The 23,815-nt window shown below is 50.0% G+C and overlaps 3 protein-coding genes and 1 long non-coding RNA gene across 6 annotated transcripts in view; 1 reads left to right on the forward strand and 3 right to left on the reverse strand.

Moving 5' to 3' along the window:
- C16H17orf49 (chromosome 16 C17orf49 homolog) overlaps nt 1–23,815 on the reverse strand; it is a 57,102-nt gene that overhangs the window by 4,225 nt on the left and 29,062 nt on the right. The gene's annotated exons all lie outside the window — the stretch shown is intronic.
- RNASEK (ribonuclease K) overlaps nt 1–23,815 on the reverse strand; it is a 303,790-nt gene that overhangs the window by 1,236 nt on the left and 278,739 nt on the right. For 2 of the 3 annotated variants that reach the window (XM_050765586.1, XM_050765585.1), the window contains exon 2: nt 529–668. In XM_050765586.1, the coding sequence (XP_050621543.1) occupies nt 529–606 (78 nt within the window). In that variant the 5' untranslated portion in view covers nt 607–668. Of the gene's footprint in view, nt 1–528; nt 704–23,815 lie in introns of those variants that run through there. The other variant, XM_050765583.1, reaches the window with a different exon arrangement.
- Nucleotides 693–22,243, forward strand: LOC126939835 (uncharacterized). The gene is made up of 5 exons (XR_007720451.1): nt 693–1,094; nt 3,118–3,196; nt 3,366–3,459; nt 19,804–20,518; nt 21,764–22,243. It is a non-coding gene; the product is annotated as an uncharacterized LOC126939835 (long non-coding RNA).
- Nucleotides 2,486–16,614, reverse strand: ALOX12 (arachidonate 12-lipoxygenase, 12S type). The gene is made up of 14 exons (XM_050765598.1): nt 16,404–16,614; nt 15,618–15,819; nt 14,369–14,450; nt 14,135–14,257; nt 13,916–14,019; nt 13,506–13,666; nt 12,489–12,632; nt 11,171–11,380; nt 7,521–7,607; nt 6,848–7,017; nt 6,280–6,401; nt 3,408–3,508; nt 3,129–3,299; nt 2,486–3,027 (listed from the first exon to the last, which is right to left on the reverse strand). Exons 1-14 carry the CDS (start codon nt 16,536–16,538, stop codon nt 2,848–2,850), a joined length of 1,992 nt encoding a protein of 663 aa, XP_050621555.1. The 5' UTR covers nt 16,539–16,614; the 3' UTR covers nt 2,486–2,847.

Raw genomic sequence — 23,815 nt, forward strand, 5'->3', positions numbered from 1 at the left:
TTTCTGGAACAAGCACTCTTTCCCCCCATGTCCTCCATTCAACTCAAGCATCTCTCAGGAACCCCGCTCTTGTTTATCCTACCTTGAAGGGTCTCCACATTTACCAGCCCCAGCTCCTCCCACTCCAGGGCCCTATGCTCCAGTTCCCTTTTTTCTTTTTCTTTTGGGACGGAGTCTCGCTCTGTCGCCCAGGCTGGAGTGCAGTGGCGCGATCTCGGCTCACTGCACCCTCCGCCTCCCGGGTTCAAGCGATTCTCCTGCCTCAACCTCCTTTAGTGGCGGGGATTACAGGCGCGCGCCACCACGCCGGCTAATTTTTGTATTTTTAGTAGAGACGGGGTTTCACCATGTTGGTCAGGCTGGTCTCGAACAGTTCCCATTTTTCAATTTCAGTCTGTCTCCTTCTTCGGGGCCTGTAGATCCCCGGCCCCTCCGGCCTGCCTGCGGCCCAGAGTTTCCTTGCCTCCCAACCCTCCTAGCCCGGAGCCCCTCAGGCCCTCTCCGATCCTTGCTGGGGAGTCCCCTCACCAACATGATCACTCCCCAGGCGCTAAGGACGATGCCGCAGGCGGCCAGCTTCGGCCCACAGCACAGGAGCGACGCCATGAAGAAGGGAGTCGGGGATCGCCGAGGTGCAAGCGGGCGAGGAAAGCGGTGGGAGAAAGCCCAGGATGCCCTCGGAGGGGTGCAGAGGGGGCGTGGCCCCGGCCTCAACCATCCCGCCCGGGGGCGGCAGGAGGACAAGGCTGGACTCTTCTCAGGACTTTCGCGGGAAACGGCGCCGTCCGAAACCGAAACAGCTCCTGGGGAAGCCCTTCTTGACCTCTGTAGCTAGGGCGTGAGTATTGGAAGAGCGAGGGTCTCCGGTTTCTTGGTCCCCCTCCCCCCGCAGACGGGAATGGAAGGAGCTGGCATGTCACGTGACCAAATCTGTGAAGTCACGTGACGAGGAACTATCTGTAACCAGGCGTTGGGCAAAAAAGTCAAACTGGCGGAGCTCTTGGGAACTGGGGCGATGGTCTCTTAGGATCGGAGGATTGGAACCATCCGATTTTTACCTGAAATTCCTTAGTCTCTCCTGTGTTGGGGAAATGGTAAGTAAGACAGATTATCACCAACAGAGAGCGTTTCTCTCTCTACTCCTCCCTTTTAAAATTGAGATTCTGACAGTATAAAGGAGTTAGGACCCCCTTTTGGGGGTCAGGCATGGTTTTGTGGCTAGAACGCTTTAAAATTGCTTAAGGTTCTTGGCATTGGAACTGTTTCTCCTAAGTAACATTTTTTCATCACACTTGAAATACTGTAACTCTCGATGCCAAATTCAGGAAAAATGGGCAGTTAGGAGAAGTCCAGGGAAAGCCGACTGAGCAGGTTGTAAAGGTAAGCAGTCCTGTTAAATGTACATAAAAATGTCACTTTGCTTCTCTACTTTAAACTAGGAAAACTGATAGGTCTTTTGAATAAGGTAGGATATAAGATTTAAAAATACAAATAGGTCATCCTCTCCAAAAAAGCCGTTTGTATGCTTAACTGATGAGTGACAGATCTGTAATAATTATTTAGAAATATGAATGTCGGGGCAGGCGGATCACCTGAGGTCGGGAGTTCCAGACCAGCCTGGTCAACATGGCGAAACCCCGTCTCTACTAAAAATTACAAAAATTAGCCGGGCGTGGTGGCACGAGCTTGTGATCTCAGCTACTCAGGAGGCTGAGGCGGGATTATCGCTTGAACCTGGGAGGCAAAGGTTGCAGTGAGCCAAGATGGCGCCACTGCATTCCAGCCTGGGCGTCAGAGGGAGACTACGTCTCAGAAAAAAAAGAAATAGGAATGTTTGAAGAGCACAATTTTGCACTGAGCAAATTGTACCCACTCTAGTGAGGACAATGACCTCAGAATAATTGAGAGGGATCATTTGACCTTGAGGCCCCAGGACCTAACAAATAAACACTGTCATTGGCTAGAATAACTTTGTAGTTCTTGTCCATTTATTTTGTGCATATTGTTCTTAAAAGGCTTGTGAAAGATAACTTGGAATGTGACAAACACATAGATCCCAGAGTATTAAAGGGGTTGGGAAAGTAGCTTTGAGACATGAAGTATGTGCCTGTCATCTGGGACTGTTTGGAGAAAGAAGCGATTTTGGGGCAGTGGTTTTTATTCTGTCCCCAAAGCATCATTCTTATTCAGGGACTTTTGGGGTACATGGGTGAACAGGAGAAATATGGGTGGAAGGAAATTGCCAAATAACCGAGTCAGGAATTTATACATCGGCCACCCGGCATGAAGGTTAGTTCCCGGGAATGGAGAGTTAGCTGGGGTAAGTTGATTTTTCTAAGAAATCCCCCTGCTCCATGATCTTGGATGTTTTGGAAGTAGGGTCAGGGCCTTAGGCTAGTGCAGAGTTTAAGGGCCAAATCCAGTCTGTAGCCTGGCTGTGTGTGTCTCAAACAAAGCACATTTGTTTGTGGATTTTTTTTGCATTTTAAATAGTTGAATAAAAACCAAAAGAGACTATTTTGTGATGTAACGTTCATATCTGTGTCCATAAAGTTTTATTGGAACATAGTCACACTCATTTCCATGTTGTCTGTGGCTGCCTTCATGCTGTAGCAGGAGAGCTGAGTAGTTGAGACAGTGACTACGGGGCCTGCAAAGCATAAAAAAGGATCTAGTCTTTGCAGAGAAAGTTTACTGCTCCCCTGGGCTAGTGGGATACTAATGTAGTTTCACTGGGGGAGGAAATAGAGCCTTAGCAGCAGAGACTTTAGTAAAGCATGAAATTCAAGATAGAAATGTCAGTCTTAAAGCGGATGTGAAATCTTGCAGGTGGAGTCACTCTAGGGCTCAGATGGTGACACTGTTCTCTATGCAGCTGGGCTTCAGGTATTCATAGGGCCAGTCAAGTTGCTCATTCCGGGCTGTAATCTCCTTTTCCAGGTTTTCCAAATCTGTTCGGAATTGGTTTAGCACCGCTTTGGGCTTGGGGCCTGAGAAATATTTTTCTTTGTGATGCCCCAGAGGCACCTGAGACAGAACAAAGGATCAGTCAGTTTCTAAGAGCCCAGCCCCCACTCTAATATTTCCTTTCCAACTGTCATTTCCCTCTCCCGAGAGTCCCCTCTCACCATGTCTGGCTGGCGGCGACCCAGATGCCATGAGATGGCCATTTGAAGACAGGCCTGCTGGACATCAGGTAGTGATCCCATCACTGTGGCCATTGTCACGTCTTCCTTGGTGGTGGGTGGAGGCATCCGCATTGTGCATGGGGCATTAGGGACCCAGGCATACCAGTCCAGCTGGAGGAAGAAACTGTAACCCTAGAACCCTGGTGCTTAGGGTTTGAACTCCCATCTCTCCCTCAGGTCACCTTGCCTTCAGGGACCTGGGCTTTCAGCTGTCCATACCTGGCCCTGGTTGATGGCGGCATGCTGGGCAGTGCACGTGAAGACGCACATGGTGAGGAAATGGCAGAGTTGACTCTGGGACTGGAAGGAGACAGGGAAACCTGAGCAGGAAAGGAATAGAGGAACAAAGGCTATTGTTTTGGGATGCCCGTATTTTAGAATTGATGAGTATTTGTTCATTTTATTTAGACATATTTGCATCAGACATGGGTTTGAGTCCTGGCTCAGTCACTTACACTTAGTTACCATAGGCCAGCTTAACCTCTTTGAACCTTAGTTTTTTCACCTGTAAAATATGGATGATACCTTCATTATAAATGAGATGGTGTATCAAAATCACCTGGTCGGTAATAAATGCTCAATAAGTAATAATTATTGTTATGGAAGCATTGGGGGCTGAAAAGTTCTGAGTGACCAAATATCCCTTGCCTCAAAAAGTGGTTAAGAATTGAGGGATGCATGGTCGGTGACTCATGCCTGTAATCCCAGCACTTTGGGAGGCCAAGGCAGGAGGATTGCTGGTGTCAGGTGACAGAGCAAGAGCCTGTCTCTATTTAAAAATTAAAAAATAAATAAATAATTTAGGAATGCTTACTCCTATACCCAGATAGAATTACACGTGTCTGTGTTATAAGGTGGGGAATAAGTCATGGATGTCCAGTGTCACAGCGAGGGGGGCTCCCACAAAGGTTATCTCAGGCCACTCATCTTACAGTGGATATGGGGGCTCAGAGACCCAATAATCTTTTTTTTGTTTGTTTGAGACGGAGTCTTGCTCTGTTGCCCAGGCTGGAGTGCAGTGGCACAATCTCGGCTCAGTGTAACCACCGCCTCTCGGGTTCAAGTGATTCTCCTGCCTCAGCCTCCCAAGTAGCTGGGATTACAGGCGCCCACCACCATGCCCGGCTAATTTTTGTATTTTTAGTAGAGATGGGGTTTCACTGTGTTGGCCAGGCTGGTCTCGAACTCCTGACCTCAGGTGATCTGCTGACCTCGGCCTCCCAAAGTGCTGGGAGACCCGATAATCTTATCAGTTAAGTGGAATAAATATAATTACTCTCATTTCATAGGTAAGAAAATCAAAGCCCATAGAGAATACACTGTCAGGACTGCATAGTCGGGAAAAGGCAGAGGCTGACCTTGAACTCAGGTTCCTGACTGCTAATCCCACAGCATTTTTAATTTTAGCCTCTAAAATGCCTGTTGGGAAAACTAGACAGAGGTGAGCTATGAGAACTGAAAGAGAACAAGGGGGAGGGCAGTTAGTGGAGGTTAAATTAACGTGTGTCATGAACTGAGTATCTTTGGCTCTGAAAAGTTTTTATACTGAAATCTAATCCCATTGTGATGGTATTTGGAGGTGGAGCCCCACAAGATAATTAGGGCATGAGGATACAGCCCTCCTGAATAGGCAGAGGACAGAGTAGATAGCTAGCTAGCTTGCTATCTTTCTGCTATGTGAGGATACAGGGAAAAATCGACTGTGGGCAGCCTGGAAGAGGGCGCTCGCCAGAACCTGATCTTGAACTTCCAGCCTCTGGAACTGTGAGGAATACATTTCTGTTGTTTGTAAGCCACCCAGTCTATGGTGTGTGGTTTTGTTTTTGTTTTTGTTTTTGTTTTTAAGACAGAGTTTTACTCTGTTGCCCAGGCTGGAGTGCAATGAAGTGATCTCGGCTCACTGCAACCTCCGCCTCTCAAGTTCAAGCAATTCTCCTGCCTCAGCCTCCTGGGTAGCTGGATTACAGGTGTGTGCCACCACGCCTGGCTCATTTTTGTATTTTTAGTAGAGACAGGATTTCACTATGTTGGCCAGGCTGGTCTCGAACTCCTGACCTCGTGATCCACCGACCTCAGCCTCCCAAAGTGCTGGGATTACAGGTGTGAGCCACCGCGCCTGGCCAGTGTTTTGTTGTAGTAGCCCAAACTGCTAGGAGTCTAAGGGACTGTACTGAGAAGAACTAGAGACAGTTTGTTCCTGGAAGGGCGGGGTGGTGCAGCTTCGCCAGGGAGAGGCTCCCTCCAGGGTAAGGATGTTTGCCACATTCCCAGGATTGGCCATAAGGGCTCCCCAGTAAACGTCTGTAGTTGTCCCACAGAGGCAGAGGATGGTATTCAAGGCCTAGATCTGAAGTGTGAAGGGGAGGGGCCAAAGGATGAGTGACAGCAGTCCAGGCTGGGGCCTGTGTGATTAAACCTAAGAGCTCAGCAAAGGCTTTTTCTTCCTCAGAGGTTCAAATATGGTAGTGGCTAGATTCTGGCCAAGGGGTGGTTCGGGTGGGAGGGTTGGATTAGCCAAAGAAACCTGAGCCCCAAGGATTAGGGTGCTGAGTTTGGGTTTGAGGCAAAGCATGTATAGGATTGAGCTTGCATCAAGAGCTGACCTTGCACTGTAGCAAGCGTGCAGTATTCCTGGACCCTCTGGGCGTGCTGGACAGTGGCAGGCAGGAAGAGAGGGACGGAAAGCCAGGGTGGGTCCTTATGGGTTTTGGAGGGAAAATCTTCCCATTTACGTCCTCAGGAAAACGGAACCATCAGGGGAGAATATGAGCCCAGCAGGGACTGTGCAGACCCCTCTCAGCTGTGGCTCTGGCCTGGTGGGCCCCAGGATATGGCAGTTCAGGGGCATCTGTGACGGGGGTGGGGTGGGACTAGGGGTTGATGGCCAGGGAATCTGAGGAGGACAGTCCTTGGGTCTCTAGAATTGTCCTGAGTTTGAGGAGGTGGGAATGGGATACGTATGCTTTCCTGTGTGGAGGGAGAAAGGGAGGTGTGATGAGAGGCTGGGGTCCTGTCCCCAGAAGGGCAGGGCTGGGAAGGGGCCCTAGCAGAGTCTCCCAGGAGCTGCTTCTCTCTCTGGAATGAATCTTACCTCGGTCCTGGGCCTGGCACAGCCCCACCTCCGTGATCTCCCGACACCAGGCCTGCAGCTCAGGGTCCCCCCTCACTACGTCATCCCTTTGGTAGAAGAGGTGGACGATCCCCTCCACATACCTGCCCAGGAGGAAAAGGCACTTGAGAGCAGAAGGCCCCGGCCTCTGACCTCCATTCCTCTTTCTGTGGCATCTGCCCAATGCTTCCACAGTATCTGGGAAGAGACCTTGCCTTTGGGACATCCTCAGCCCTCTAAACACACTGGCATCTCATGGGAGATGTGGGTCCTTAGTTCTAGGAATTCACATGGTTGCTGTCACACATCCTCAGAAATCCTGATTTTTTCCAGACACTTCCCCCAGTCTCCCCCAACAGCTCCCCTCACCTCCTCTCTCTGCCCCATCCCAGTCTCCACATTTTCAGAGCCACCCCCTGTGTCTTCACTCTTCCTCATCTCTCCCCAGGATTGAGTTCTCTGCTTCTCCTGTCTGGACCTTCTTGCTTTTGCCCCATGCTGGCCTCAGGCCAGAGCCCTCCTCCTCCCCCATTCGTCAGCTCATCCTTACCTGGCAATGATCTCCCAGAGCCGTAAAGCATCACGGGCGTAGAGAGCACCTGGGAGTCCCAGCAGGCCCCGGTCAGCCAGGTCGTCAGGAGGACAGAGGGAGCAGTAGGTCAGCTGAGCCGTCGCCCGACGAAGCAACTGCACATGGCCCCCTCCACCTGTGCTCACCGCCTGGGACAGGAGATCACAAGTCTTAGCAGGGGAAACAGGGCTGGAGAACCATCGCATCTTCCATAAAGCGGGGCAGATGTGAGATTTTCAGATATTAAGACATGGGTATACAGCACGTTGGGAGGCCGAGGCGGGTGGATCACGAGGTCAGGAGTTCGAGACCAGTCTGGCCAACACAGTGAAACCCCATCTCTACTAAAAATATAAAAATCAGCTGGGCGTGGTGGCGGGCGCCTGTAATCCCAGCTACTTGAGGCCGAGGCAGGAGAATCGCTTGAACCCAGGAGGCGGAGGTGGCAGTGAGCTGAGATGACGCTGCTGCACTCCAGCCTGGGTGACAGAGCGACTGTGTCTCAGAAAAAAAAAAAAAAAGACATGGGTATAAAAGGGACAGGTTCATAGGTTAAGAGTGAGGACATTCACACATAGTTGGTCTTGGATCCCGAAAGGGGTAGCTCATGGAGAGATGGATGAGGCAGTCCCATGCCCCGTACCCTTCTCACCTTATCAAAAATTCCTCCATCTGAGATGAGTTGGGTCCGGGCCCGGGTGTTGATTTCCATGGTGTAGCGGATATGGGGGATCAGGAGCTGGAGAGGAGGGGATTGGAGGGTGTGACTGGTGGAGGCCATGCTTGGGGTCCTTCCTGGTAGGGCGTGGCACCCAGCATGGCGCCTTCTCCTCTTGATGCTTTGCTTGACAGGCTGGTCTCCTGCTGCTCTGATCACTCACCCTCGTGCTCCCCAACTTCCCTGTGAGTTGGGCCCTGGAGCCAGACTGACCAGGATTTTAACCTACACTTTACTCCTCATTTTGAGACTTGGCCAAGTTAATAACCCTCGAATCTGCAATCTCTTCATTTGTCAACAGGGGGCAGTAATAGACTCTCTTATCTCAGGGGCTGTGGTGCTGCTCACCTAAGGATGTTGGAGAGTGTCCAGTCCACGCAAGAGTCCTGGAATAGTAGCTGTCCGCTTCATTGTTTCCACCTTGAGTATAGGTGTCTTATGAATCAGCCCCTTCTGATTTTCTTTGCTACCTCCTCTGTCATTCACATTCTCTTAAACTAGCCTCCCTGCTTATTATCAGAGCTGCATCTCCATCTTTTAGTTGTTTCACGGTTGGGTTTCTTCAGGGGATGGGTGGGGAGAGTACTTTCGGTCAGAACTAGAAGAGCTGTATTCAGCTACCTGTTTAAGCAAATCTTTTTCCACCTCTACTTAGGCACTGTTGGACGCCTCCTCTCCTGCTTTTCCTTGGCTATTAAAAACGGGCCACCTGGTCCTTACATGTGTTTCTTTTTATCTTAGACTGTTTGTCTTCCTTTCCACATAGTTAATATGCAGGTTTTAAGCAGTTTTGGTATTTGTCTGAATTGTTGATGCTGGATGCTGGCAGTGACCCAAGTGATACCTTAGGTGTTAAGATATCAGAGCAGCTCACGTTAATCTGAAGCTTTTCAGAAGATTCATGAAAGATGCCAAATGTCACAGAAAGGCCAAAGTTCACATGAGGAGAGAGGATGCCTAAGGATGAAGAATCCCTAATAATAATAATTGCAAGAACTAGCCGGGTGTGGCGGCGTGTGCCTGCAATCCAGGTTACTTGGGAGGCTGAGGCAGAAGGATCACTTGAGCCCAGGAATTTGAGACTAGCTTGGGCCACATAGCAAAACCCTGTCTCTACAACAAATAAAAAAAATTAGCCAAGCATGGTGGTGCACACCTGTAGTCCCAGCTACTCTGAAGGCTGAGGTTAGAGGATCGCTTCAGCCCGGGAGTTTGAAGCTGCAGTGAGTTATGACTACGCCACTGCACTCCAGCCTGGGTGACAGAGTGAGAACTTGTCTCTGAAAAAAAAAAAAATTGCAAGAACTAACGTTTTTTGTAGCATTTAGCTTGTGTCACACCATTAAGTCATTTTAACCTCTAACAAACTCACGATGGAACTTATGAGGACATCTGGAAATTATTGAGGCCGGGGTTCAGGACTAAGACCCCAGCAATCCAAAGCCAGAGCCTGCATAGGCCACTGTTAAGAACAGCTGCAGGCAGGCCGGGCGTGGTGGCTCAAGCCTGTAATCCCAGCACTTTGGGAGGCCGAGGCGGGTGGATCACGAGGTCAGGAGATCGAGACCATCCTGGCTAACATGGTGAAACCCCGTCTCTACTCAAAATACAAAAAACTAGCCGGGCGTGGTGGCGGGCGCCTGTAGTCCCAGCTACTCGGAGGCTGAGGCGGGAGAATGGCGTAAACCCGGGAGGCGGAGCTTGCAGTGAGCTGAGATCCGGCCACTGCACTCCAGCCTGGGCGACAGAGCGAGACTCCGTCTCAAAAAAAAAAAAAAAAAAAATAGAACAGCTGCAGGTTTGACCCTTGTGTGCACCTGCCAGCAAGTCAGCTGTCTGCCGGGGGATTGCATTACTGTGGTGAGTGGAGACACGGAGAGCACTGAACTAGGAAAGGGAATTGTAAGTGCAAATAGAGGCTTCTCTTGTTCGTGTGGAGCAGAGGATGGAGAAGCAGGAGACAGCATGAGATGAAGGCAATCCAAGATTCCATTCATCAGACTGGTCTCCATCTTGTCTATGTTACTGAAGGGGTAACTCCAGAGGCAGCACAGCTGTGCTGGCCAGGCTGGAGGGGTCCGGGTGGAGGCCCCCAGCTGAAAACAATTCAGTTGTTTTTGCCCAGGACTTACTTGCATATCTTGCCAATACATCAAACTCCGTGTACCTGAAACCGGACACCTCATTTTTGCCAACTCTGGTTTCTCCTAACTTTACTGTTTCTGACAATTACTCTGGTTTGTAAGCTTGTATCATTTTTGTGCTCCCTCTGCCACATTCCCTATATGTAAAGTATCATCAAGATTTTTTTTTTTTTTTTGGGACGGAGTCTTGCTCTTTTGCCCAGGCTGGAGTGCAGTGGCACGATCTCCGCTCACTGCAAGCTCCGCCACCTCCCGGGTTCACACCATTCTCCCGCCTCAGCCTCCCGAGAAGCTGGGACTACAGGTGCCCGCCAGCACGCCTCGCTGATTTTTTTGTATTTTTAGTAGAGACGGGGTTTCACGACATTAGCCAGGATGGTCTCGATCTCCTGACCTCATGATCTGCCCGCCTCGGCCTCCCAAAGTGTTGGGATTACAGGCGTGAGCCACCGCGCCTGGCCTCATCAAGATTTTAAGAACATTTTCTTAAGCAAGCACAGGTCTCATTTTGCCTTCTCCCTAGCGATATATACTGAACTCACTGTTTTATACAATTACAGTATTTCTTTCTTTCTTTTTTTTTTTTTTTTTTAATTTAGAGACTGGGACTTGCTGTGTTGCCCAGGCTGGTCTTGAACTCCTGGTCTTAAGCAATCATACTGCTTTGGCCACCCAAAGCACTAGGATTACAGGCATGAACTACCACACCCAGCTCTTAAAACCACAGTATTTCTAGGTCAGTATAACACACCCACCCCATGGACTTACAGGTGTGGCAGAAGCTTGGACTTCTGGCTTTTCTCTCTCTTACACCCAGGCAAGCTGCAGCTACTGTTTCCTCCCTTCACTACATTTTAGATTCTTTCCTTTTCATTCCTGTCATTACCATGCTAACGTACATCTCTCTCTACCTTACTGTTGGGCAGGTATGAGTGGCTTGCTGGCTGCTCTTCCTTGTCTTTTGATCTGTTTCTACTTAGCTGACTCCTCAGTTGGGGAGAAACATTCTTCATCAATACTAGACTGTTATAGGCTGTCCCTTGTCATTTCAAACTCTAGTACCAGATACTGTTCTCTGGTTGGTTCTTATGGGCACCACTTGCTTTTCTGGCTGAATACTAAATCTAAGGTAGGAATACGGCTTTTGTTTTACTAACAGTGTTCAAGCCTTGCTGTGAGTGCACTGCTAGACGGTCAGATCTCACTGTGAGTGCACTGCTAGACGGTCAGATCTCTGAGAATTTCAGAGGGTTCCTGTATAATGTTAAGTGACTAAACTTAATACACGTAATTAAAATCAACATCTCAAGATATCGATACAGTCTCCTCTTCACTCACATATTGCGACAAAGAGTTTTTGCTGCTGCAATATCATTTGATATTGGGCTGTTCCTCTCTCTGGGGTCTGAGGGATATGTGATTGAATAGATTAGTAAGTACCTTGAAGATGGGGTGCAGTCCTGGGAGGCACCGCATGGTGGCGACAGCGATGACCTCAGCCACCAGATGTGTGTTCAGCAGGTGGTACTGGAGCTGGTGCAGTTGGAAATCTGAATTTCGGACCCAGGACTTTGCCAGGAGCCAGGCAAGTGGGGGGTCCGAGGGCAGGAACAGTGTTGGGGTTGGAGAGCTGGGGTTGGGAGGCTGAATCTGGGACAAAGAGAAATGATTGAACTCCCATTCCGTATATGACATTCTAGTCAGCATTCTCGAGGAAACAGAGATGACTAAGTAAGATTATTGCCTTCTAGGAGGTTACAGTCTGGCAGGAGGACTGCGAACCCTCCCAGCCTGCTGCTCACTAGCTGGAGTGCCCTGATGTCAGGTGGAGGGCAGGAGGGGCTGGAGGAAGGGGGTCCAGAAGGAGGCCCCGTTCTCTGGTTGGGCCAGATGGTGGTTGGCCCTCAGAGGGTGGTGGAATGTGAAAGAGAAGCAGGAGGTGTGAGATTATTGACAGTTCTCGTCACCTGACTGTTAGGAATAGTGAGAGAAAGCCAGGTGCGGTGGCTCACACCTGTAATCCCAGCACTTTGGGAGGCCGAGGCAGGCAGATTACTTGAGCCCAGAAGTTCAAGACCAGCCCGGGCAAGATGGCGAAACCCCATCTCTACAAAAGATACAAAAATTAGCCAGGCGTGGTGGCGCATGCCTGTGGTCCCAGCTACTGGAGGGACTGAGGTGGAGAATCGCTTGAACCCAGGAGGCGCACGTTGCAGTGAGCCGAGATCGCACCACTGTACACCAGCCTGGGTGATACAGTGAGATTATGTCTCAAAGAAAAAAAACAACTGAGAGACAAGATATTGAAGAGACGATGAGGGTTCAGAGTCAGAGGCCACAGAGCGATTAAATAGTGATTCTCAAAGTGTAGTCCTGAACTGGTAGTGTCAGCATCACTTTGGAACTTACAAAAGCGCAAACTCTCAGTTCCCACCCCAGACATACTGAATCAGAAAGTCTGGTCATGGGATCTAGAAATCTGCATTTCAACAAGCACTTCAGGTGATTCTGATGCACACTGAAGTTTGAGGACCATTGGATACAGGATGAGAACTCCAAGAGGCCATTTTGACTCTTGAACAAGTACTTCTAGTTGGATGAGGCAGGGGAGACGAGAGTACAGGCAAATAGTGACATGAAGGCAAGTCTCACTGAGTGAGGATGGGGTTTGGGAGCCAAGAGCCGGGGACTGGGTCCCTGGGAGCAGAGGTTGAGGTGAACAGAGCGCAGCGTTGCGGGAGAGGCCCAGGACCCTTACCTGGATGACCATGGGCATCAGTTTCCCGTTAGGCTCCATCTTCAGCATGACGAGGGGGGCAGCCAGGTACTGCTTCTCTCCTCGGATCACGTTGGCTGGAATTCCATCCAGAAGGATGAAGTCAGCTTCAAACAGGGAACCATTCTGGGGACAGGAGGGATGTATCCATTTTGAGAGTTCAAAGTCTACCCCCAGGGGGCCAGGGCAAAGGGCAAGAGATTTAGTCTGGCTGCTTGCCGTTCTCCTGTGTCAGTACCGGAGTCCTGCTGGGAGAACTAGAGCCCCTGGTCCAGTTCGTCTCATCTTAAAGTGAAGAAACAGTCTGGTGAGGGTAGATGTCTTGTGCGTGGATGTGGTGGCAGATCTGGGTTTGGAACCAGGCCTGCTCAATCCAGTTGGCATCACAGGCATTGTAAACTGATCCCCTGTCAAATGGCCAGGCACCTTTCCGATCATTCCTGAATGGTGTGCGCTCTGGTTTTGGCTCCTATCAGCTCAGCAAATGCTCTTTCCTTCCCTATTCAAATCTCACCTCCTCTGCCACATATACCAGAGAGCTTCTCCTCGCTGCCCCTGCCACCACATACAGCACACACGTGCACACACACACATTTTGCCTGGGCTTGTCCTCAGTACAGTCCATCGCTTCCAAACCCCGCTCTCTTTGTCTAGAAAGCCGCCCAGATTCTCTGCACCTGATGGCACTTCCTCACTTTTCTCCCTGCCCGTGAACACTGGAGTCCAAAACACTGTGGCCAGGGCATGTCACTGTTCCTGCTCACATCTCCAGCCCCTCACTGTGTGCTGGGGATCCATTCTGTTTTCCCCTTCATGCTGGGAGCTCCTCATAGTTTTTTCCCCTACATATTTTATTTCTGTATTTTTCCAGCACAGGACTGCACCAAGGGGCAGCGCAGTACTGCAGCCTGCCTTCCTCTACTCAGTTTGGTTTCTCTCTGTCCGTTCTCACCACACTACTAAGGAGAGAACAGTGCCAGGCAGGGGAAGGAGAGGTACCTGAAGTTCTTTCTCCAGTTGAGCACGAAGCTCTTCCATCCCCGAGGGCAGCGCTAGCCTGGAGGGCAGAGAGGTCGAGCGTCTCAACAGCATGGGGTTGGCACCATTGACGAACTGGTAGGCGAACAGCTCATCATCCTGCCAGCACCGGTGAACCTTCTCTGTGGGGGGCGGTGGAAGGAGGATATATGTACCACAGCCTGCATATCCCTCCTCCAGGGTCAACCCCAGGGGTTCGGGTATATGACCCACCCTGAACCCAGCTTCTGAGTTTTCATTCTCAAGGCCTCTCTGAGTTGACCAGATATGATAAGGTCTCTTCTTGCAAAGAGTTACAGGGGACTGTGGAGTGTGATGAGTCATCCAGAGGGGCCATTAAAGGATTATGGAGACCTGGGGGAACCACTGACCAGCCAGGGCACTCTTCTGGCCCCAGAAGATCTGATCAAAGTCTTCTAGGCAGTTCCAGGAGCTCAGGAGGGTGTAAACACGTTTGAGGGCCATCTCCAGAGCCCTAGGACAGGTATTGAGGCTTAACTCATCAGCTGATCCTTCAGTTCCTCACCATCTACCATCATTCTTGGACCTCCCAGCCCTTATTTCACTCCTAGGTCCAGCCTTTTTCTCACCCTGCCTTCAGTGTCCATTCAAAGTCCAGCCTCTTCTCCTCATGGAATCTCATATTTGGAGGTAGGTCATCCTTACGCTCTGCAGCGATGGTCAGGGGTAACCCTTCCTTCCAGGTGGCCCAGCTAGGAGTTGGGGACAAAGCTTCAGGAAGGATGTCATGGTCAGTGATGGGGGCAGGGCAGGGAAGGGGTGGGATGGTGGTGGCAGGGGGAGTTTAAGGGGTGGGTGGTCACCAGTAGATCTGCTGTCTGTCTTTCAGTTCCTTCTCTCGATGCTTCTGGAACACATCCAAGGCGTTGTCTCTTGGCAGGCGGGCTGGGGAGACATCAGGACAATTGGCCTCACGGCTCTGTCTGGTCCTATGGCCGCCTCTTGTCCTCATCTCCCTGTGGGTAGCCGTATTCCATGTTTTCATCCATGCACTGTTGCGTTCATCTCTGGCTTTGCCTCATTTGATTATCCCCCAGACACATTTTTCCCATCTTTGCCAACTTTGCACCCCTGCTTTCTCTTATTTCAGCCCTCATCCTTCGCCTATAGATAAAAACCTCCTGTTTGCCACCATTTCTTGCTCCTTCTCTCATCTTCCCCTACCTGGCCTTACTTCATCAATATCTATGGTTGGAAAAAAATCACCTTAATTAAGGTGATGAAATCTTAGTCACCTGTACACCTACGCCTACTGTCTACTACAAATTGCTTTGATTAATTTCACATCTTAAACCTCACCTGCCACACCTTCACCTGTGCTCAAAAGATTCTACATTTGCCTTTTTTTTTTTTTAACCTCACCTTTCTGGATTTACCATCATAGTTTGTATCTATTGACTTATTCTGGCTCTTTTCTGCATTTACACTCACCTGTCTCAAAGTCATAGATTTGATGTTCCATCCCTACCACCCTCACTCATCTCTGGATTCATCTCTCTTTTACTCGTTACCAGTGGTTAAAAATTCAGTATTTGCCATCCTCATTCCTCCCTGCCTCCTGCTGGCCAGTGCGCTGCTTGTCTTTCGCGGGTGTCTTCCGTGTTATTTCAACCAAACCAGCTCTCCAGCATCCTATGTTTGCTTCCCTTAGCTATCTGCTCTCACGGGTCACCCACCCCCTCCTGTTCCATGTGGTCCCCTCACCTGACTTCTGAGTCACCTCGACATCTCCTTCCTACGTTTACTTTGCATCTCTGTTTTCCTGGATCGCTGCAACTCCCACTTTCTGTCTTTGCCTTCTTGGAAGATGGGATCTCCAGATCACTTACTCCCTGCCTCCAGCCTCAAGTGCAGTCTCTCTTAGCCTGTGTACAACTTTGGGAATTCATAACTCCTTCCCGTTTCCTGTCCAGCACCCTGGGTTCCCTACACTTCGCTTGCGCTGGGCCCATACATCCTCTAAGTCCGCTCCGACCGTCATTAGCTCTGTCCTCCTAGCCCCGCAGCAGTTCCCGGGACCTTGCGCCTCCTTCCCCGACGCCGCCTTCTCACCAGTGCCCTCGGGCAGGCTCAGGATGTCCTCGCCCTGCACCCAGCGGTAGCACGGGAAGGCAGCCTCCGCGCAGGCTCCAGGGCCCTGCACCGTGATGCGGTCGCAGAACCATGCGTCGTCCACCAGCCAGTGGTGTTTGCGCAGCCTCACGAACTGCAGGAGCCCCAAGTCCTCTGCAACGTCACGATCAAACTCCTCCTCCTGTGCGGGCCAGACCCAGGCCAGACTTAGTAGGAGGGACCCGATCGACGCCGTTTCGAGGACGGAGCCGCTCTCCTGTGCAACCTCAGTTTCTCAGGGCCGCCAAAGACAGCATCGCCTCGTTCCCGCCCACGCAAGATCGGCTCTTTGGGTCTCAGACGTCCGGAGTCAGGTGGAGAACGAGGGCCCGCAGTGCCTGGAGCTGATGCTGGAGCAGCATCGCCCCCGTGGGTCCCATTAACTGAGCTCTCCCAGCGCCGGTGCTTGGAGGAGCTTCACGTCTGGCCCCTCGCCTTACACTTACTTTGGCTCTGGGTCAGTGGGAGAAGGAACTGGAGGCTGCCGGGACCAGGGGCGGGGAAGGGAGATGGGGTTGAGCCCAGCCCGGGATCCCAGCTCGGGACCCTGTCCCTGATCTTGCCCCACGCGTCCCAACTTCGTGGAAGTCCCAGTCCGCGAGGTCGCGCTGTCACCTCGCCCCCAGCCTCCCGCCCTCCCGCCGCAAGCCCAGCTCGGCCCGGCCCTGGGTCCCCGCTGCCCCCGCTCCCCCCGCTGCCCCCGCTCTCCTCGCTCCCCAAGCTGACCTCTCCCCGCGCCGGCCGCAGCTGCAGCTCCAGCTCCGCCTCCCCGCGCGCCCCGACCAGCCAAAGCTGCACGCGGTTGTGCGACCCGGAGAAGAGCCAGGCCCCGGTGGCCACGCGGATGCGGTAGCGGCCCATGGCGCCCCCCAGCAGCCTAGGCGAGGGGATCCCGGTACTGCGCGATTCCCGGACCGCCCAGGGCTGCTGGCGCCTCAGGGCCAGTTCAGACCTTTAAGTGACGGGTCTGCGGCCCCGCCCTCCTCGCAAGTTTTAGGCGCTCCCAAGTCCCCGCCCCAGACTAGCCCAAACCTGCGAGCAGAGCGGTAGAGCCGGCTGCGGGGACTGGCTGTGCCTCCTGGTCGGAGCGTGGCTGCGGGATGATAAAGGGGCCCGAGCCGGGGTGAGGCCAACGGGGTGGGTGCGGCTGGCTTTCCTGGACCTCCAGGGAAGCGGGATCGGGGTGGGCAGGAGCCCCTGGGTTGGAGCGAACATGGATGAGGACACTTCCCGAGGTCTCCAGGTCTTCTAGGGAGCTAGGAGGAAGTAGGGGACGAGTCCATCTTCCAAACGGAGGGGAAGGTCTCCGCTTTTCTGGGCTGGGACCCGGGGAAGGCAGTGGGCCGGCTTCTGGAAGGTCGGCCTGGGAGGCTGTGCTGGGGTCTGGGGATGTCCCGCAGCTAGACCCGGCGCTGCCCATGTGTCTTCTAGTACCTGAGCTCTGCCGGCCTTGAACGCTGTGCTTCCGTCAACGACCAGGGGTTCCCCAGGCTACCTAGAACCTGGAAATGTAGCAGCTCAACACCTGCTCCCCACCCCGTTTCAAATATCTGGGCTTTGGGGTGCCAATGTACACCAAATATCATGGGCCAGACCTTTGAGAGAGGCCTGAGGCAGGGCAGTGAAAATCTTATTTTGTCCAACCTCCATAGCGGGTACGGACAGTGTTAGGGGCCCAGGAACACCAGTCGGGTTGTTCCGGTGCGGATGGAATTTCTTAGGGACCTGGCCTACATGGGCAGTTCCCACGAGCTTTGTCCTTTCCCACGAGCTTTGTCCTTTCCAGGTGAGCGCAGCCCTTTCCGCTCCAGTAGGTTCCAGGTTAATCTTTTATCCCCAAGCTGTTTCCTGGTCCTTCATGGGTCTCAGGTCTCCTGGAAATCCAGGAACAGCAATTGGCCAACTGCTGTTTAGGGCCTTTGTAAACATTGAAGGATGATTCGGAGCTCAGGCTTTGTCTCCCGTCCAGGAATCAGTCAGATGAAGGCTGCTGCACGGGTCTCTGTCTAGATCTTGATCCAAGTGATGATATGCATTTGGCTCTCCGTGGATGTATCTGGTGGCCTGGGCTAGGTACATCTGTGTAAGGTAAATCTGCTTTCTTGAGCCAGTCCTCAAAAATGACTTGGTGCCCTAGTTGTTGGTAGAGGTAAGTGAGTGGGAGTTTCAGCCCCGCCTTCCAGCCTCCAGACCTCCCAGAAGTGTCTGCCCCTTACTGGCTTCGATTCCCTTTCTTGTCTTCTAGGTCCACTCTGGCCTACATTCTCTGTACTCAGGACTGCAGGTCTGCCATTTGCTGGTCCCCAGTTCTTCCAGTTTTCTGGGGTCACCCTCTTCTGTAATATCCAAATAAAATGGCTCAAATTCCCATCCTGCCTAATAGTAGGACCTGGCCTTTCCACACACATTTTCGTGGGTTACTTTTGCCTAGAAAAGAGTTTGTCTCATACCTACTTCCAAAAGCACTGTTTCTCTGCTGTTTTGTGACTCCTTTTCTGCCCACTCCAGTGTACTCTATGGCCATGTGCAGAGAGAGGGAATGAATAATTGAGAGAACAGATTCAAGCTACTGCGCATGCTAAATAAGTGAATATGGCTAAACAGTGAGAACAGTGCGTGGCGCATAGTCCCTCTATGTATTAGCTGCTATGATTTTATTATTTACAAGCGCATGTTAGCATTGCTCCTCTACCGTTCCTCTTCCCATGCTGTTTCTCCATGTCCCTCTCTAGGCCTAGCCTCTCACTAGAGCTCTTACCACTCTAGACCCTTCCCCCTCCCCCTTTTGTTTCCCTTTTAAGCACATGTGCTATGTTGGGAGAATATAATTAGAAGCACAATGTTCTCCCAACCCAGAAAAAACCTCTCCACGAAAGTAGTGAAGAAAGAAAACAGTTTTATTATTGAATAAACATTAAACCAGAATGTGATGCACACCACAGGCAGTTGCTAAGAGACTGCAGAGGCAGAAGGAAGTCTCACTCTTATCTAGCTAAGCAGTTACGGCCCATTACATACGTGTTCTCAAGAAAAACTAATCCTTAGGAGGACTTGATAGCACCATTTGTCACATATAGTGCAGTCTAGAGGCATCTGACAATTGTGATGACCATCTATGTTAGCTAATTGGCTTAATCAGAAGAAAAACTTCTCTCTCACTTTTTTTTTTTTTTTTTTTTTTTTAAGATGGAGTCTCACTCTGTTGCCCAGGCTGGAGTGCAGTGGCGTGATCTCAACTCAGTGCAACCTCCACCTCCCAGGTTCAAGCGATTCTCCGGCCTCAGCTTCCTGAGTAGCTGGGATTACAGGTGTGAACCACCAAGCCTAGCTAGTTTTTGTATTTTTAGTAGAGATGGGGTTTTGCCATGTTGGCCAGGCTACTGACCTCAAACTCCTGACTTCAGGTGATCCACCCGCCTCGGCTTCCCAAAGTGCTGGGATTACAGGCATGAGCCACCATGCTCAGCCAGCTTTTCAGATTTTTATGACAGCAGATAGTTTTGCAGCTTAAGCAAAGTGTCCATCTAAGTTAGTCCTACCCTCCCACAGAAACTGGGAAATGAAGGCTCCATCTTTCTTGGTGTTTACATTTCAAGGAGATGGCTCCCAGGTCTTTGTGAAAGACATTCCTGAGTAGTAGAGCTGGCAAAGGGCTGTGTGGCTTCTGAAAAGATTTATACACGTTTTGAAGAGACAGAAAATAACTTACAAGTTTTCTTGCCGGGTGTGGTGGCTCACGCCTGTAATCCCAGCACTTTGGGAGGCTGACATGGGTGGATCACCTGAGGTTGGGAGTTCGAGACCAGCCTGGCCAACATGGAGAAACCCCATCTCTACTAAAAATACAAAATTAGTTGGGCGTGGTGGCGCATGCCTGAAATCCCAGCTACTTGGGAGGCTGAGGCAGGAGAATCACTTGAACCTGGGGGGCGAAGGTTGCGGTGAGCTGAGATTGTGCCATTGCATTCCAGCCCAGGTAACAAGAGCGAAACTCTGTCTCAAAAAAAAAAATAAATAAATAAATAAAAAATAAAAAAAGTCTTAAAGGCTCCGTAAGGGGGCAATGATGGAAAAAAGTAGAGGAACATGGCCTGAAGCAAGAGAGACAATTCTTCCTTTGTGATAGAAAACAAATCAAAACAAATGGAATTGGCAGCAAATGAACTTGAAAATGACGTGTGGGGAAATATCCCATCTGGTGAGTTGCTTTTTCTCTGTGAAGTGGTTGACAAGGATCTGGCTTCTGAGGGTCAAGGGAGTTGTAGGGCATTTCAGAGATAGAAGGAGAGTGGAGAAAGTCTGAATAGACTCTGAGGGCATAAGTGAGAGAGCTGAATGAGGGGCTGGGAGAGGAGTGCTTGGCATGGCTGAGACACTAGGCGAAAGTTGTTGATCATGAATTTACCTGTTTGTTCAAGGGTGTGATGTCTTTCTTTCTTTTTTTCTTTTCTTTTCTTTCTTTTTTTTTTTTTTTGAGAGAGTTTTGAGCCCAGGCTGGAATGCAGTGGTATGATCTCGGCTCTCTGCAACCTCTACCTCCCAGGTTCAAGCGATCCTTCTGCCTCAGTCTCCCAAGTAGCTGGGATTACAGACATGTGCCACCATGCCCAGCTAATTTTGTATTTTTAGTAGAGATGGGGTTTCCCCATGTTGGTTAGGCTGGTCTCGAACTCCTGACCTCGGGTGATCTGCCCACCTCAGCCTCCCAAAGTGCTGGGATTACAGGCATGAGCCACCGCGCCCGGTCAAGGGTATGATTCCTCTAGTAGTACTCACTGCTCGATTGCTGACACTGGAAAAATAAAACATTGGACTCATCAGAACATCAAGGGGTGGAACAGGTACCCCGAGGCTTTGCCTGACAGAGGCCGACAGGAGCCCCTTCCTTGTTCTTATCTCCCCAGACATCAGTGGTGGAGCAGGGATGAACACGAGCACCATTCTTATTTGTTATCAATTTGTATTTTAAGCAAACATGATGTCAAAACAGCCATCCTACACATACTGTGCGCTGAATGGCATCTCTGAACGCCTTGCATTCACTTATTCTGGAACTGGCTCTACTCGACATTTCTATTTTTTTTTTTTTTTTGAGACAGGGTCTCACTGTGTCACCCAGACTGGAGTGCAGTAGTGCGATCTCGGCTCACCGCAACCTCCGCCTCCCAGGCTCAAGCGATTGTTCTGCCTCAGCCTCCTGAGTAGCTGGGATTACAGGCGTTCACCACCACACCCAGCTAATTTTTGTATTTTTAGTAGAGTTGGGATTTCACCATGTTGGCCAGGCTGGTCTCGAACTCCAGACCTTAAGTGATCCACCTGCCTCAGCCTCTCAAAGTGCTGGGATTACAGGTGTGAGCCACTGCGCCCAGCCTCTAACATTCCTGTAAAGAGGTTGGAAGGCCCATCCTGGCCCCCCACTTCAAGCCCCCACTGCTAGACTATTCCTCAGGGACCCAGCACCCAACCCTCGGACTCTCCTTTCAGGACCCAGCGGGAAGCCCGGCCAGGGTATTTTGAATTTCTCATTCTTTCTGGAAAAAGCTCAGCTAAACGAACGGTTGAGCTTTAGGGTCCAACAGTGGGCACGGGGGACAGCAAAACTTCACCTCTTCTCTGGGATCCCCAGCAACACCCCGTCACTATTCCATGCTCTGTTTACTTTTCTCTTTTCTCTAAGGTTTACCTTGTAATCCTCCATTGTTCAAATCGCTCTCACTGATTTATAGAGAATTTTCATGTCTTGCCTGCTTTATTCCACCCTGAGCTGAACCCAATTTGGCAGCTATCATCAACACAGAGCTGGTCCATGTCACAGACTTTTCCTGAAGGTTTAGAAGGGCAGGGACCAGGGTGAAGCCAGCGAGGCACTCTCCTTGAGTGCCATATTTAAGGGGGCACCAAAAACTCAGTGCTTAAAATAAATAACAATTTAATGCAATATTTAAAACACCCAAATGAATGGAAGAAATCCATAATGAACAAACTATTAGAATTTTAAATAAGGACAGGATCAGCTGTAAAGCTTGATATTAGCCATCTATCTTCCTAACATTCTTTTCTTTCTTTCTTTCTTTTTTTTTCAGAGACAGCATCTCGCCACGTAGCCCAGGCTGGCCTTGAAATCCTAGCCTCAAGCCATCTTCCTGCCTCAGCCTCCCAAGTAGCTGGGATCACAGGGGTGTGACATCACACCTGGCTATATTCTTAACATTGTTTTGTAACTGTTCCAGCCCCCAGAAATTTCTCTCTGGCTGACTTGATCCATAGCGCCTCCATCGCCATCCCTGAGTGCCGTGTTGTGGAAAATCTTACTTTATCTCGGTTCTGTTTAGTATAATCAGGTGAAGTCTGTATTCTTTTATTATGTAAAACAACTTATCTCTCATTGTTTCTCAGTGCTCCTTTCCGAGCTCTCAGTGCTCCTTTCCTTATCTCTCAGTGCTCCTTTCCGAGCACTGCTCTGTCAGCCCTCTTTCCAAAACCAAAATGTCTCTTCAAGGTTTTTCGTAAATAATAATGGGCCATCTACTTCTTAACATAAATAAATGCTTTTCCAAGGTCAAGTTCTCAGGTTTCACTGTCTTCTCCACCAGTGTCTGTAAACTGAAAAATGCAGATGGACTCTCTTAAGAGTCATACATTGCCTTCCTATCCTCAAGAACAATTGACTGCAATCAGGGCTGTGTGTGTGTGTGTGTGTGTGTGTGTGTGTGTGTGTGAATGGTTTTGATGGAAGCAAGAAAAGTAATGTGTTCAATTGAATCCTAGAAAACCCTAAGTGGTAGATATTATTTATCTGTTTAACAAATGAAGGGATAAACTTCATTTATTCCTTCTTTAGTTTCTTCATTAATGGCCTTGAAATCCTAGGCTCAACTGATCCTCCCACCTTAGCCTCACGAGTTGCTGGGACTACAGGCTCTCACCACCATGCCAGGCTAATTATTATTATTATTTTTATTTTTTGTAGAGACAAAGTCACCCTGTGTTTCTCAGGCTGGTCTTGAACTCCTGGCCTCAAGTGATCCTCCTACCTTGGCCTCCCACAGTGTTGGGATTATAGGTGTGAGCCAGTGTGCCTGGGCATATGTCTTGGTTACTGTGCACCTAGCATACATACACATGCACGTAACATTAGTCTTTGCTCCAGTCATTTGCTGAGAAGGAGTGCTTAAGAGGTACATTTTTTGACATTTGCATATTTGAAACTGTCTCTATTCAACTTAAACTTGACTGGTAATTTGCCTAAGACTAGAATCTTGGATGGGAAATAAACTTCCCTCAAAGTTTTGAATGTATGTTTGTTAGTGAAAGTATAGGCTAAGCTCTGTAACAAACCTCTCCCAAATACAGTGACTTAAACATCTGATTAATAGTTTCTATATTGGCTGGGCATGGTGGCTCATGCCTGTAATCCCAGCACTCTGGGAGGCTGGGGTGAGTGGATCACGAGGTCAGGAGTTCAAGATCAGCCTGGCCAACATGGTGAAACCCCATCTCTACAAAAAATACAAAAATTAGCCAGGCACGGTGGCGGGCCCCTGTAATCCCAGCTACTCGGGGATGCTGAGGCAGGAGAATCATTTGAATCCAGGAGGCGGAGGTTGCAGTGAGCTGAGATGGTGCCACTGCACTCCAGCCTGGGCGACAGAAAGAGACTCAGTTAAAACAAAACAAAACAAAACAAAAACTTCTTATATTGTCATTGTCTCTTCTAATCTCCATCTCTCTTTTTTTTTTTTACCACTTTCTTGAAGATTTCCACCTCTTCTATTGAATTAAAACATTTTTTTGCTCTTGAACCTTTTCTGTCTTGTTCTTTGTTGCTTTCAGAAAACATCCTGCTTGTGTTTCAATGATGCTAATCTTCTCTAGTATTTCTGGACATAGTAAATATAGTCTAAAAAATCTGTTTCTTCATTATTCCTGTTCTCTCTGAGTCCCTCTTTTTAAATATCTGTTGATCCTTGACTTTTTTTGTTTTTTGTTTTTGAGACTGGCTCTGTCGCCAGGCTGCAGTGCAATGGCACGATCTTGGCTCACTGCACTCTGCCCCCTAAGTTCAAGCAATTCTCCTGCCCCAGCCCCCTAGTAGCTGGGATTACAGGCATGCGCCACCACGCCCAGCTAATTTT

The sequence above is a fragment of the Macaca thibetana genome, chromosome 16 (genome assembly GCF_024542745.1).
Source record: "Macaca thibetana thibetana isolate TM-01 chromosome 16, ASM2454274v1, whole genome shotgun sequence".
Taxonomy (NCBI): Eukaryota; Metazoa; Chordata; class Mammalia; order Primates; family Cercopithecidae; genus Macaca; species Macaca thibetana.

Bases quoted from the DNA above. Each gene is read 5' to 3' on its own strand.
- ALOX12 (XM_050765598.1), bottom strand. From the start codon at position 16,538: ATGGGCCGCTACCGCATCCGCGTGGCCACCGGGGCCTGGCTCTTCTCC. The intron at 13,667-13,915 runs GTCAGTGGTTCC...CGCCCCCCACAG, and splicing joins CCAGAAGAGTGCCCTGGCTG to AGAAGGTTCACCGGTGCTGG. The intron at 7,018-7,520 runs GTGAGAAGGGTA...CTCCTGTCCCAG, and splicing joins ATGGAGGAATTTTTGATAAG to GCGGTGAGCACAGGTGGAGG.